The sequence below is a fragment of the Cydia splendana genome, chromosome 10 (assembly GCF_910591565.1).
Source record: "Cydia splendana chromosome 10, ilCydSple1.2, whole genome shotgun sequence".
NCBI lineage: Eukaryota > Metazoa > Arthropoda > Insecta > Lepidoptera > Tortricidae > Cydia > Cydia splendana.
Genome location: NC_085969.1, coordinates 6294136 through 6310154, shown reverse-complemented (window position 1 = coordinate 6310154; position 16019 = coordinate 6294136). Strand labels below are relative to the sequence as shown.

At 36.9% G+C, this 16019-nt stretch overlaps 1 protein-coding gene across 2 annotated transcripts in view; it reads right to left on the bottom strand.

Moving 5' to 3' along the window:
• Positions 1-6157, bottom strand: part of LOC134794184 (serum response factor homolog) — a 327451-nt gene extending 321294 nt beyond the window's left edge. The window contains exon 1 of one of the 2 annotated variants that reach the window (XM_063765917.1): positions 5266-6157. In XM_063765917.1, the coding sequence (XP_063621987.1) occupies positions 5266-5667 (402 nt within the window). In that variant the 5' untranslated portion in view covers positions 5668-6157. The remainder of the gene's footprint in view (positions 1-5265) is intronic. The other variant, XM_063765918.1, reaches the window with a different exon arrangement.
• Between the last annotated feature and the right edge of the window lie 9862 nt (positions 6158-16019).

Genomic DNA, 16019 nt, shown 5'->3' with positions numbered 1-16019 from the left:
GGATCAATTGTGGGTCACGATGTTTGACACCTAGGTCTAGATCAGGGTCTAAGCGGAGAAATGAAGGCAAAGATGACAACTTAGGACCTATGGTTGGAGTAACGTGATTTAATACTATCATTTGATAATTATGAAAGTACATCCGATGACAATAGAAATTACTGTGTATGCTACATATCAAAGCCAACCTTTTACGTTTAGATAACCATAAAGAATATGATTATACGCAGTACAATTTTCTAAACCCTAATACAATAAATATTTATCCACAATTTTCCTCGCCACTTATAAATCTTTCAAATTGCCGATAGATGAATAAATTGAATATGTCAGACATCACTAGTATTAGGGAAAAGTATCGATAATTGAGTTTATCGATATAGGAACTCCTTAGCTGTCAATAAATTTGCCCCATAGAATCCTATGTCTGAATATGATCAATCATTTTATTATTTTATTTAACGCAGACGGCAATGTATCAGCAATGTAAGTCAGTGGAATAATATTCATAATTAAACGTCATAATTCCAAACCGTGAGGAGCTGCATCCATAAACATCGATATCGATAAAGAATTAGCATACGGTAGGTAATATTGGCGAATCCCAACTGTCATTAATTAAAAATTAAAATGTAAAGGGCTATTACCGCGGTAACGAGGTCGGATGCGTCCCAGCTAACAAGTAACAACAGAGCACGCCGCCGACTTTGATACCCGCTGCGCGACAGCGCTTGCGTGCGAGACCCGGGAATGTGCCGATTGTGCCGCAAGTTACAGGAAACGCCTAGGGCTCGCTTTATCTAGTATATTTTAGTAGGCAAATTTCAAAAACCGTAACGGGATTTGGACAAAATAAATTCTTCTTTTTACATTTTCAAAATCCATTTGGCATTTTTATAAGCTATAATATCTACAAACATGTTAATTATGCACACGTTTTTATGGACTATAAGAAATAATAAAAGAAGCCGAAACTGCCTACTACTACTACGCCTAGGAAGTAATTGCTTGGCAAGAGTCCAAAAGCAGAAAATACGGGTTAGAGTGTCGAAATATCATCTTATTATTAGGTATAAACCTACCCTAATACACTTTTGTAGTGATTTTATTTGTTTTAGACATAACACTTTGTATCAGCTCATTTCACCCCCTTTGGTTCAGTTACAGTTGTAGTACTAAGTTTAAAGATAATCCCAGGGGTAAGTCTAGTTCTTTGCCATAAAAATTAAGAAATATTTAGACAGTTTTTAAATGCTTAACTTTCTATCGTCATCACTCTACTGTTGGCTAGCACTCAAATACAACAGCAAAAAGTGTTAATATACTGAATCAATTCAGAAAAACCCGTTGTGAAAGACTTTTAGCTGTTTTGTTATATGTATTTACATTTTCCACTTAACCGTTTGTCCCCTACACCGACCAGCATGGTGAATTTTGACAGACATCCCTACACGGTCCGCGGTGACGTCTCTACGCGCATAGATTGACAATGCGCGGGCGCGGGTAATGAAGCCGCGCGGTACGTTTTGATGGCTATTAAGACTTTAGATGCGTTTCTAATCAACTTTACAAAAGGATAGCCGTGTGCGTTTGGATTGAGATTGTTTCATTATTCGTATAGATAGTTTAAAACGCGTAATAGTTAAGTGCAATTTATTTATTGGCAACGATTTTTATGCATCAATTATAATCTTAGAATATTTGAATGTTTGTTTTATTTTATGATATTTTCGTATGAATGAGTCATTAAAACACCCTTAGTATTTTCTAAAACCTCAGTATGGTATCTAACCTATTTATTTTGGCACATAAATCACATAATCTTATTTTATAAAGAATAAACAGATAAATATTAAATTTAAAACTAAAATGTGATCAAAGTTGGCAAATATAAAAGCAACTTTTACAAGAAATTAACAACAAATTGAATATATATTGGAAAATAAAGTTTTAATCTCTTGTGCCGCGATATTGCCCCACACAGATGGGTAATCAAAAGTTTAGAAAGGCTCAAAAGCTTTGGCTTCAGTTGCTTAAAATAAAATTGCCTCCAGAGACTTAAGTGGAATTAAATCTAAATTATTTAAAAAGCGATTGTTTCAGCGGCTTCTAACTTTACTAATATTGGTTATTAGATAATAACAAGGTTGAGCTAAGTAGGTATATAAAATTAATAAAGATATGGTATAGTAAAAACCGTCTTGCATAATATAAACCACACAGATACAACTTGCAAGATAAGAAGGTAGAAAGCTTGAAAAAAGCATGTGCAAATCGGTCAAAAGTTAACTGTAACAAATTTCACGCAACCAAACCCGTTTTGCCAATAAACAAAAGTTGTTGACAAGTTGAGTTTTCGAGAGCAATTTTAAGCGAATTTCCAAACGTCATAGAGTAAAAGTTGTTCTACATGCTCACTGCTTAAGTATGGTAATTACAGTTTCGATATTTCACGTAATAAAGGACGGATTTCGTTTACTTTTCTGCGCTTACGATTTTGATTGGTGCCTAATTTGCATTGACGTGGTCGATAAGTATCAACTGCTGAGTACTCTACCGGCGTGAAATATTAAACGCTCCCTTATTAGATTTCAATACATTAATCAGAACTACTAACCATTTCAGAAGTAACAGGACGTGCGCCAAGGTTTTGTGTGCGATGTGAATGATATGTACCTATTGTATTTATTCAATCACCAATTAATGTGACCGATTACTTTATTCTTTATTCTTTATTAATTAATTAATAATTATTTATTAATTATGCGTTCTCGTCAATGAATATATATATATAGGAAGACTAAGATACCTAACGAATTGTGATGAATCAAAACAAACAAAAAAAAGATTACTTTATAGCTAACTTTTAAATTTGTAGGTATTTATTGATTTTAAATATCGTTGCAGACAAACTTATGTATGAAAATAAATACATAATATAATTGTTCTACAGTTATTGTTTTGTTATACAGAGATGCTAATCTAATATTTTGCTAAGTGTACATAATGCTGGTGGGGACATTAAAAGTAATATGTAATGGCGTTGTTCATAAACGCTTACTGGCCTGAATTAGCTACGAGTAGTTTGTCTTTATCTGTCATTTTGACTCATGCATTTGTAAGAAAGGGATAAAACATAATTTAACTAAATCAGGCACGTAAAGTTTTATGAATAAACGGGTAAGACTTTAAATGAGATGCAAAATAAGATAAACACAACACAAGCCTTATTGAGCTTACTGTGGGACTAAAGTCTGTATCATCATATTATTTAGGTATTTAAATAATAGTAAACAAAACAATTTGTACATTTTCGGGTAGTTATAACATTTATTGGTTAACCGACAAATTACAAAACCGCCTCGATCAGTCACTGAACAGCCTGACTTTAACCTACATTATTTGATCGTGTAATGTTTTCTTCTACCCTCAACTGGCTTAAGGAGCCGTTTGAGGGTAGATTTTGTTTACTTTTATTTAAATACCTAAAGATACAGAGTATAGGTCGCTCTGTGTAAAATTGTCCTATAATAATTAATTATTTATTTATAAAGCTCTCAACAACATTAATAGAATTTAATGTATTTATTTAATTTAATGTATAAATTCTATTGATATGAAGCGATCTAGTCATTCCGCAGTAATGTACCTATCTACATATCGGTCTATAATTTATACGGAATAAAACGAATAAATGTTTATTGCGCTTAATATATGGGATCAACTTATTAAAATACAGTTAAGTATTAAACTAAGTGCCTATAATTATCGTAATTAATAATTATTGGTGTAACAAATACAGTAGTTACCAGCTTAAGAGATTCTGAAAGCACTTCAAAACACGTCTTAAGCGGGCATCGTCGTATTAAACTAAAGTTTATTAGTCAGTCAACCGTGATAAAACTTAGGTTTATTGTTATACTGAATACCTAAATAAATATTCTGAAATATAATTATTTTACCCGTCCTATATAATAATCCCGTTTAATTTCAGGTTTCAACATAGGTATTTTGTGTTCTGAAGTTCTAGTTTTCAATAATTATATCAGTTCACACATATTAGTTGTATGTACAATCGACACTATATGCTGTAATTATTTTCGAAACATAAAATTAACATCGATTTAGCCGTGCCTAATACTTAATATTTTAACCACGTATAATCGAAATAAAGGTACATCACTAACTTCACCAAACGTAACAAGTGGCGCCATCTAGTGACAACGTCACAACAAATGGAGCTGTCACAGCTGATTGTCATAAATAAAATGTAAATGTATATGTATTATTTCAAGAAATTCACTCACTACAAATCACTTCTAAGTATATTTATATCTAAATACGTCGTTTTAGCCAAAGAAAGGACCAAATAACATTGTTATTACTCAGAAAATGAAATCGTCTTAGCTGTCACCTGTCAAAACATTCGCCTCAAATAAGCACAAAATCACCGTAAATATGTAGTAAACGGACCTTTTAGATATCGGCAAATGTGAAATAATATATATGTAGTGTAAAAATATCGTATAGACACATTTTCGGCAATATTCCATGAGTTCACTGTTGTAGCAACATAACCTCTAAACTTGACAACCAAAATAATGAAAATGTTGATTTTCTCATTCAAAAATCAAATTACTTACCTTATCTTTTAGTTTTAACTGATTACGAATACATTGTATGACTTCAGGCCTCTTGTACACACCCATGACACTAGTTTTATAATTATTTTTAAGATAATTTCAATCTGCTAACTAATCACTAACAAGATTTGAGAAGAAAAATTTTACAAACAAAATTGGAACAGCATTACATGCTTTATTACTTTGTTATTAAGCATTTTAAAGTAGTTTTATATAAAATTAGAGTTATTCATCCCAGTAAAAGGATTTCCAATCATGTTTTCTCAATGTAATGCATACATATGTGCACTTGTCTTTGAGTATTTAAAATATTAATTTTTTTTATTTGTGTACTTACAATAAATGTACTAAATATTTAAATTAAATTAGACTTAGTCACAGCTTTGAAACAAAGTTTTTATCTTATTAAATTAACAAAAAATATTAGCTTCGGTTTGCACTGAAGTTAAAAAGTAAGAATTATTTTGCTCTTTATATTGGTAGCTCATTTCAAGATATAATTTTATGAATAAGGAGCTCAATGTACTTTAAAACTGGAGGCCTGAAATTACTGCACTTTTAACACTGGTCAGCATCAAACGGTTGTTATGGAATATTGCCAAAAGTGGTCTCAGCGACCCACCTTCTTCATTATCCCCGTCTTTCGCTTCGAGAACGTGGTGTACCGTCGTAATTTGTTGTCTATGTACTCCATCTTGATCTTAACTCGGCCTTTGGTCTTCTTGCCATTGGACGGGGGTGACTTCTTCGGCTGAAGAGATGCATAGCCATCGTCTGCTATGTCCGGCATGGGGCAGTGGTCGAGCCCTAGGCTCTGGGACGGCCGCTCGTCGTAACACTGGTCGGAGGGCCGCTTCACGCCGCGCGGGCCCGGGCAGGGCTGCAGCCCCGGCCGCAGCGAGCCGCCGCCGAGCGAGCCCGGCGCCCGGCCCGCGCCGTACATGTCCCCCACGTCTCCTAGGAGACCCATCCCATACGGCGACCCGAAGCGGGGCTCCCGCGCTCCGCCGGGCGCGTCCATCATAACCTCACAGTACGCCACAGTAAACGGTGCGCGCACGCGCTTCACACACCTCACCGTTCGTAATGCCGAACGGAGACTGACCGAAAACGCGAATGAACCGAGGGCGGGACTGACGGGTCGGCCGCTCGGACCGTGACTGACTTCGCGACGTTCGCGTCCCGCGCGCCTCCACCGCTAGCCGTCCCGCTCACACGCAGGAGCCGATACTCTCCGCGAGCGAGACGGCGTACTAGGGCCGTAATCTGACACAACTGTAGGAAAAGCGTGCTCCGGGACGCCGCGAGTTTCAGTGCCCGAAATCCCGTATTAAAATAGAGCTTTTATTTTGAGTTAATTTCGTAAATAGAAATAATAGAATCGGAAGTGGAACGACGCGCGCGGGGCGGTGGGCCGGCCCGGCCATATTTAGACGCGAGCCGTGCCAAATATGGCAATCGACGGTCAAATGGGGGCCACTGAAATCCCTCCTACTCGCACCTGGCGATTTTCACATCTAATAATCAATTGAAAACTTTGTCACGTCAGTTTAATATGCGATAGAGTCTGGCTACTGAAATTTTACCCAAATGTTTGGCGGGAAATTCAAAAAATCTTGGGCTGGTCACACTTTGTGTAGTAGGAATTATAGTTTTGATACTAGAAAAGATTTTTGATTTTCTGTGCACACGTAAGGTACCTAAGGATATAAGTTAAATATACGTTGACGTGCACTCAAAGCCGGCTCACATAATTTCTACCACTATGTGAAGTACAGTCAACGATAAACACATATGTTAACACGAAGAATTGCGACCTGTAGAGGAGAACATCCGGACATACGAAAGCAAAATGCCCGAGTCAAAACGTAGACCTTCGCTTCGCTTCGGTCAACTATGTAAAGTAGCTACAGTCAACGATAAACACTTATGTTAACACTTTCTCACCATTATACCATTGTAACAAGGCGAAAAATGAAATGTAGTGTAAATAAGACCTAGCTCGATCATACCGTAATATTAATGCATCACCAAAAAAATACACAAGTACTATGCCAAATATGCTAAATGCTAAGTATCAAAATATTTATAGAGCACCAACCTTCTAATTTGTTTACATTTGCTTAGAAGTTGTAAACATTGCAGTTTTTCGTTATATAACGCTACAGGTCGACTTCGCACATTGTCGTAATTATTTACGAACTTAAATAATAGTTTGCGAACCTCACTCAGTATAGACATTATTAATATTACTTAAAATAAACCCCTTATAAACCGCAAACAATTTGAATGAATGACATAAATTGTCAACTGACTTTTAGCTTTTTTTTTCAAATCATAGACAATTGGTGATACAAGAACGAAATATCTGTCAACAATTTTTGGCTAGCCAGACTCTACGTTTGACGCTAGCTAATCAGCCTTTATTTTATTTTACTAGCCGGTAAACCTTGATCAGAGGTTTACTTTTAAAAAGTTTGGAGTTCGAGCATGCGCAAATTGCGCGGAAAGTTTCTACTTTTGGAACTACCTAATACAACTTTCAAAACGTATATTACGTTTCATGACGTATATTACGTTGTAAAACTTGTAAAAGATGACAAACTAATGAAACTATTATTTTGCCGACCATAAAATTCAATGATGTGCATCATCTATTCTCGAAATATACAACCGTAAATAGTTCAGCCAATGTTTTGGCGTATTGCCAACTTTATCTGTGCAATAATTAGCTACAAAGTTGAACGATTTCCTTCTACCTATTAACTTTTTTCTCTCAAGATATTATGTTATAGGTACCTACATCTAAATTGCATGTACCTACATTTATATTCGAACTTTCACGTATCTAATCGGGTTTCGACTGATAATCTACAATAATCTACAACCTAGGACACTAGGTAAGTACAGTCAACGGTAAAAATATGGGTGTAGACAACTTACTCAAAAATATGTCCCATAGTTCTTAATTCACTGATATTTTACCGTTGACTGTACGCAATCTCCTGGCGCGCTGAATAATATTCATGTTTGTTAATATTATTTTGCGACTAGGAGCCTTAAAGCCCTCGTAACACTCAGGATTCGCTTCACGTGGGAGGTGATGGGCCAAGATCGATATGCCAATTTTTTGATTCTAAAGCCTACCTAAAAGGTATAATAAGTAGGTAAGGTTTACTCGGGTAATTCCGAATGTCGAAAACTGTCGGATAATTCCGAAAAGAGACTTTTATTATGATGGAATTAAGGGTGATTTTCATCTGAATTTCGGAATTATCCGACATTCGGTAATACCCGAATACACCTTACCTATATTGTTAGGTACGAGATTACAAAAAGTTCCGATTGATAGAAAAACGGATCGAATTAAATTCAAGTAGGTACCTAGAGGTACGAAGTTAGGTACCTACCTACCTAATAAGTAAAACAATTTCAAAATACATAGTTCAATCAATCACAAAACTTATCTAAACCATCGCCTACGCGCGGAACTGTTTATTCTACTCATTATTGCCAAAATCGAATTGAAATTAGTTTCAAATAAATTTTATAGGGGTATTAACAAAAATCTGTGAATTTCCTCCGCGTAACAGCGGCCGCCTACGTTGTCCAAAAGGCGGTTGTTTTTCCTTTTTTAGGTTATTTTATTGGGCTTAGTCACGGTGCATTGAACTCTTAAAAGCCTTAAAAAGGTCGAGATTATTTTAATTGCGTTTTAGTTGTTAGGAAACGTGTGTTTCCTTGATTATTAGCTTTATTTGGAGGATTTTTTTTCCGGTAAGGAACTTATAACTGATGAGATTTACTTACTGCAAAAATTCGCTGCAAAGTTACTGACAGATATTATAACATCGTACCGAGCATTCGTAAGCTAAAGGTTCCGTCACACAGGCGCGTTTTCCGGGCGGGGCGTGAGCGCGGCGTGAGCGTTTTATATATGTAAAAGCGGCGCGCCCCGCTCACGTCCCGCCCGGAAAACGCGCCTGTGTGACGAAGCCTTAAGTTTACCTTTATGTAACTCAAAACATACTATCAAATTACTATAAAGCGATATTTTCCGGCCTCCGTACCGTAGCCTAGTCGGTAGGTTGAAAACCCAGTTTTGGCAGAGAGAAAAGAAAGGAAATTAAAAATTTCCTTAACACATGTTTATATAACAGGGGTTATTTTTTTATCTAAGTAATTAAATCATTCATGATCAGATTGAGAAAGTTTCATGATTAATTTAAAAGCACAAGGGTAAACATTAACTTTACTGATTTTACTCCTTTGTTAAACAAATAACTAAGTAAACCCCCTCGGAAATGTGCTCTTTATGAATCTTTAAAATCAGTGACAAAAGTTGCATTTCATTCACTAGAGTGCAAAGTAATTAATTTGGGATTCCTTTTGACGTTAAGTACCTACCTATATCTAAGGATGGATTTTTTCGGAGTCGCTCAATTTGGTATAGGCCTTGCCAGAATGTTGCCAGCCATGAAACTTGCAGAGGTTGTGTCTATATATTTTTTTTAAAACATGGTAAAAAACAATGGGCTCGCTTTCTTATGCTCTGTTAGTCGAACTACGTGGGCCATACTGAAAGTTTCTGGATTCTGATATATGAGACGGCTTATTTTTTTTAAATGGCCAGTTCCAGGAATTTTCAGTATACCCTAAGTATACAACATGCAAAAACCTCCGACTCCAATGACAAATAGAAAGATATTCGTAAAAAACCTAGGAATCCCAGAAGCGTAGTAAGCTGTGACATCACTGCAACTAACATACGATATATCGTTCGGAAAGTAACAGTAGCTTTCTAAGCAAATAAAATGAGCTGGTGGCAGCGCATTCCTTGGCCAAATGCGGCTTGCCAGGGATGGAGCGTTGACGCAACGCTATTCTACGTATGAGTGTCCATATTTCAAACTTCATACGGGATACGGTCCATTTTTATTATCACTTGACTGCCTTTTGTCGTATTCAAAACTGTTATTCACACGTCAATAATATTTTTACAGTAGTAACACGCTACCATATAAAGTTATAAACCTTACTCAGAATACTTCTCAGCTACGCATTTGTTTACAAGCGGTATTGCTGCTACGGACACGGCACCCCGCCGAAGGATTCTTAGCGTTCAAAGGGATAAGAAACCTCTCTCCTTATGTGTCTATAAAACATCAGCCACTCGTGTCCACTGCTGCTCCCGCGATCATCAAAGGTCTAAACGTTGTTATCTGCCTCTAGTAGATATGCGAGCATTAGAGAGGCCATTCGATGGATAAACGAACGACCTGGTTCGCGGCAGGCTCTATGAACATACCTACCTAGGTTCGTTCGATACAATCGTTCGCCAGGGACCTGAAAGTCCCTTACACACCCTTACTATCTCTCCCTCTTAGCAACTCTTACGAGGTCGTCCGTCCACATTGTCACTATTGTCACAGAATAAATAATAGTACTGCCGTACAGAAAGGATCTATGCTCGGAGTTTCTCTAATCCGTGAGATCCGTAGACGAACTAAAGTCACCGACATAGCCCACCGGATTAGCAAGCTGAAGTGGCAATGGGCAGGCCACATTGCACGCAGAGAAGATGGCCGATGGGGTCGAAAAGTGCTCGAGTGGAGACCACGGACTAGCAAGCGCAGCGTAGGACGTCCACCCACAAGATGGACAGACGATCTTGTTAAGGTCGCCGGAAGACGCTGGATGCGGGTCGCTTCCAACCGGCACGTATGGAGGTCCAAGGAGGAGGCCTATGTTCAGCAGTGGACGTCTTATGGCTGAGATGATGATGATGATGACAGAAGGGATACTTCCTATAAAACCGAAGTTTGACCGCGGTTCAGGGTCGAAACATGCTGTCCCTTTCTAATATATGGCTCTATCCCTTTCGGCTATTTAGGGTTGTCAAAATTCAAGCCATTATCTTATCTGTAATACGCAAAGGGACGGCAAGTTGTGTCAACCCTAATAATTGCTCAGAGCAATGCTGAGCCTAACGGAGCCAAGTTTGCCCGAAGGGAGGAGTTTCGCACCCCTGCTACTGTGCCGATTGTGCGTCATGCTATCTCATGCTCAAGCCGCTCAACGGACCCTTGGTATCAGTGGGCTATTTAGGTTAGCATCAAAGACGAGACTGAATGAACGTAACTGTCGCTCAACGCCACGTTTGCTTCCTGAAGATAAGACAAAAAGTAACAAACAACCGCTTTCAGATGCCATTCAGGTCATGAACTTCCAAATCATAATTTAAACAAAGTACCCTTCGAGGTATAGTACCATCTACTTATATAAGTACCTACCTAGCTAAACCAACACTTCATGTTAAGGGAGAGATACCTAGATATCCCATTATGAAGATAGTTTCATGGACACCACACGCACAAGCTAGGCCTCGCGGGGTGTGGGGTCAAACACCTTCGGACTTTGATTCTGTCATAAGTGTTGCGAGTAGGTACTTAGGTATACATGTACTTACCTAATTATGGAGGTACTCTTTGTTTCGATTCATATTAATTAGGTATGCTGTTATTTTAGCAATTCAATGCTGTGCTTTATATGGAGACTGACATTAGGTATCCGATTCGAGAATATCTCTCAATAGCAGACTAATATGTATTATTGTATCGTTTGTCATATTATCATTAAGTCTTAGTCCTAATTCTGAAACCTAACTTTTCAGGATTTTCGTAAGGTTGTCCTCACAGTCCTATAGACAGGTTAGGTTAGATTTGTTTTATGGCAATCCTGAAAAGTTACGCGTTTCTGAAAAAGCAAATTACTTATGACTAACGAAAATGCGGACAAACAATACCGTAAAATGGGGTGAGTTGGGTGCAATTTGACTTTCAAACCTCGATAAAATTTTATTTTTACATGTGAAAACTGAATGGTGTATATAAGTGGTTCGGACGTTTGTATTTTAGTTTGTATTTTATTTTGGGTAGTTCCATTTCATAACTTTGACGATAAAGAGGAAAACCCACCTCACCACGGGGTGCCTCGGGGCACTACGGAGTGCCTCGTATTTGGGGTGAGAGGGTTTTTCATACTACATTTTTGGAAGATTGTTGGATCGTTTTTTTTTATTATGAATATTACTATAGCTCCATTTTAAATTGGAATACATTATTTTTGTAGCAGTAGCCTTAAAAACCCACCTCACCCCCCTCTCAATCCTTCTCTCCCCATTCATAACCCATAGCTCCCCGCGAAACCTACTCACCCCGTTTTACGGTATATTATGATTTTTTAAAAATATGGGAAACAATAGAGACCCTTGGATTTTACTTGCATCAAAAGGCAATAGGTATAAATATTTTGACCTATAATTCCAGATTCACATATCGTTAATATCGTAACCATTAAAAAACATAATTTTCACCGAAGGGAAGATCGGAAATTCCACCCGGCTAATATAACAACAAAAACAAGCTACTTAGAACAAGAGAGATGTATCAACTTTATATACACGACCTCGACTTGGTTATTTTACAGTTTTATAATTAATTATTTATGATAGTTTTAAATGTGTATTTTAAAATAAAATATTGAAGGACAACGCAAGCACAATTAACCTTCAGGGATCGTCCTAAATGTCCTAATACAACGTGACTGTTACTGTTCGTTACCCGAATTTTACTCGTAAGAATGCGCGGTTAAACATATTGAACTCGTATAATAGGGTCCTAATTAATAGTAGATTGTTAACCAAGGGATGAAAGGCACTCATTTCTGCCGAGGTTGGCGCTCTCACTGCGTTCGAGCGCCAATAGTCGGAGGCTGAAATGATGCCTTTCACCCGAGTTAAACACTCTACTTTTCATTTCGAATACGAGGAAAGTAAAATGCATGTGTTTTTTGGAAAACATGACTAAAATATAATTTTTTGATAGTATTTTTTGAGGATACTTTCAATTAACAATTTAGGCAAAAGTATCGTTATTTATGGACTGGGCAGTCAAATATCAGAATGGATTTGTATAACAAATCCATTTATACCCAAATTTCAATTGCTTATGCCTATTTTGTAAAAACATGCCATACGATTAAATAATAGCTTATCGTAAAAAAATAATAAAATCGTATAAATTGGGTTATTCCCACTAGTTACCACCAAGTTCTTACCAGTGGTAACTACTGGGAATTTTTTTCCCACCTTTTACCACTGGTAACTACTGGGAAAAAATTCCCACTAGTTACCACCAACTCGGCTTGGTGGTAACTACTGGGAATTTTTATTCCCAGTAGTTACCACTGGTAAAAGGTGGGAATTTTTATTCCCAGTAGTTACCACTGGTAAAAGGTGGGAATTTTTATTCCCAGTAGTTACCATATTGTTAGAATTAAATACTAATAAAAACAGTATAAATAGTATCGTATAAATGTAGCGGGCTGTAATAAATAATTATGTGTCAGTTAGTGATTCAGTAAACTGCTTTAAAAGTGATCAAAAATATTAAAACAGTTTTACCGGTATAAGTGTAAAAACTAAAATAGAAGAGTCTCATTCTAGTTAAGTAGAAATTAACTTATTATCCGAACTAAATTTATATTATTAACTGTAAATTGAATTACATATTTATACAAACGAACAAACAAATCAGTCAAAAACCGACAGAACGGATTTCGTTTTATTATTTACCGCTACTTCATTTCGTTCTATTATATTACACGACGCAAACCTGGAATATGTAGGTATTCATAATTTGTGCTCAGGCTAAATAACTAAAGTGCATGGTTGTTATTAAAACCGCTTAGGGCGCGCTTCGGATGGGTTGATTGCTCGGACTAACCAGCATAGGTTCGCATTCCAATTTCGCTCGGGTAGTACATCGCTCGGTCATGTTACGCTGGTTGGCTCGATTGCTTAAACACCCACGCTAGCGGGATGGTAATAACACTCTACCAGAGGAGCATCAGGTACTATTCGTATACTTCTTTTTTTGTATTTAACTTTTATTCTTTTGGAAAATATGTTTATTGGAAGAACGTAAGTAATTAAAATCACATAAAAGAACCTTAAATTGAGTACGACGAAGGCGCAAGAGGGCGTTTGGCATAATATTCACATCCCGTATGAAGTAAAACTGTCCCTCGCCCTCGTTTAATATAAATGTTGTTAATATAAGTCTTGTTTTATATTTAACTAGTCTTTGTAGTTAGGGTTCCGTACCCAAAGGGTAAAACGGGACCCTATTACTAAGACTTCGCTGTCCGTCCGTCCGTCCGTCCGTCCGTCTGTCACCAGGCTGTATCTCACAAACCGTGATAGCTAGACAGTTGAAATTTTCACAGATGATGTATTTCTGTTGCCGCTATAACAACAAATACTAAAAACAGAATAAAATAAAGATTTAAATGGGGCTCCCATACAACAAACGTGATTTTTGACCAAAGTTAAGCAACGTCGGGAGTGGTCAGTACTTGGATGGGTGACCGTTTTTTTTTTGCTTTTTTTTTGTTTTTTTTTTATATGGTACGGAACCCTTCGTGCGCGAGTCCGACTCGCACTTGCCCGATTTTTTTTAACTAGTTTTTAAGACAGTGCTACGCCCTTGCAGGGTGACCATGTACCAAACCTTTATGTAACACCTTCATATCCATGGTTTTTCGCATGAAATAAATGCAACGCGCCCGTGCCCACACTTGTTTCCGACATACTTAAAAGTGGACTGATTAGATTGTCGTATTCATTCTTTGGGTCAGGTAAAAAGGGATGAAAGTAAATAACCAAATATATTTCACGTGTTTATTTTTAGCTTATCGTAAATTTGTTCCAGTATGATTATCAAACTATGTCAACCAATACCATTCTTATCGGCCATAAGGGCTGGCAGTTATGCCGAACAAAGAATATTTCGCAAGGGTCAGACACGGGCGACACGGCGGCGGTTAAGAACAAAAGGGTGCGCGGTGCGCGCCACATTCGGTTCGGCCTTTTTGCACTCGTGTTATTTAATAAGAACAAAACAAGGGATATTTAGGAACTAAACGATTGTTTAGCAATTACAAGGCATAGATAGGTACCGATATTATTCATACTTATATTGCGATAAACCAAGGTTGTAACCTATCAAATATGCATAAGGTATTACTATAACTCTTATTTCATAAATTTTGATGGTCCTACATTGTTTCTTACTTTACCTTGATTAATATTAAGAAAACTTAAAAACATCTATACCAAATTTAATTGCAAGATCACATTCACATTTCCAACTCTACCAGGTTTTATAGACGTTCGCATTCGCACGCAATTATTGGTACATAATTATTATTTTACTCATTTTCAGATTTTTATTCTTAGCCTTACGCCCTCTTGCCCCTTCGTCGTACTCAATTTAAGGTTGTTTTATATGATTTTAATTACTTACGTTCTTCCAATAAACATATTTTCCAAAAAAATAAAAGTTAAATACAAAAAAAGAAGTGTACGAATAGTACCTGATGCCCCTATGGTAGAGTGTTATTACCATCCCGCTAGCGTGGGTGTTTAAGCAATCGAGCCAACCAGCGTAACATGACCGAGCGATGTACTACCCGAGCGTAATTGGAATGCAAGCCTATGCTGGTTAGTCCGAGCAATCAGCCCATCCGAAGCGCGCCCTAAGCGGTTTTAATAACAACCATGCACTTTAGTTATTTAGCCTAAGTACAAATTATGAATACCTACATATTCCAGGTTTGCGTCGTGTTATAATAGAACGAAATGAAGTAGCGGTATATAATAAAACGAAATCAGTTCTGTCGGTTTTTGATTGATTTGTTTGTTCGTTTGTATAAATATGTAATTCAATTTACAGTTAATAAGATAAATTTAGTCCGGATAATAAGTTAATTTCTACTTAACTAGAATGAGACTCTTCTATTTTAGTTTTTACACTTATACCGTTAAAACTGTTTTAATATTTTTGATCACTTTTAAAGCAGTTTACTGAATCACTAACTGACACATAATTATTTATTACAGCACGCTACATTTATACTATACTATTTATACTGTTTTTATTAGTATTGAATTCTAACAATATTTTGGTGGTAACTACTGGGAATAAAAATTCCCACCTTTTACCAGTGGTAACTACTGGGAATAAAAATTCCCAGTAGTTACCACCAAGTCGAGTTGGTGGTAACTAGTGGGAATTTTTTTCCCAGTAGTTACCAGTGGTAAAAGGTGGGAAAAAAATTCCCAGTAGTTACCACTGGTAAGAACTTGGTGGTAACTAGTGGGAATAACCGAAATGCTCTAGTCCAGAAACGTATCATTTTCCGCACACCTTTTAGAACAATGAATAACCCTCTTTCAGAGCATGAGAAATGAAAAAAATTGTTCGCGGTAGCTTAGTCCGTATTGTTCATACTCGTAGTAACAATGAGGTTTGC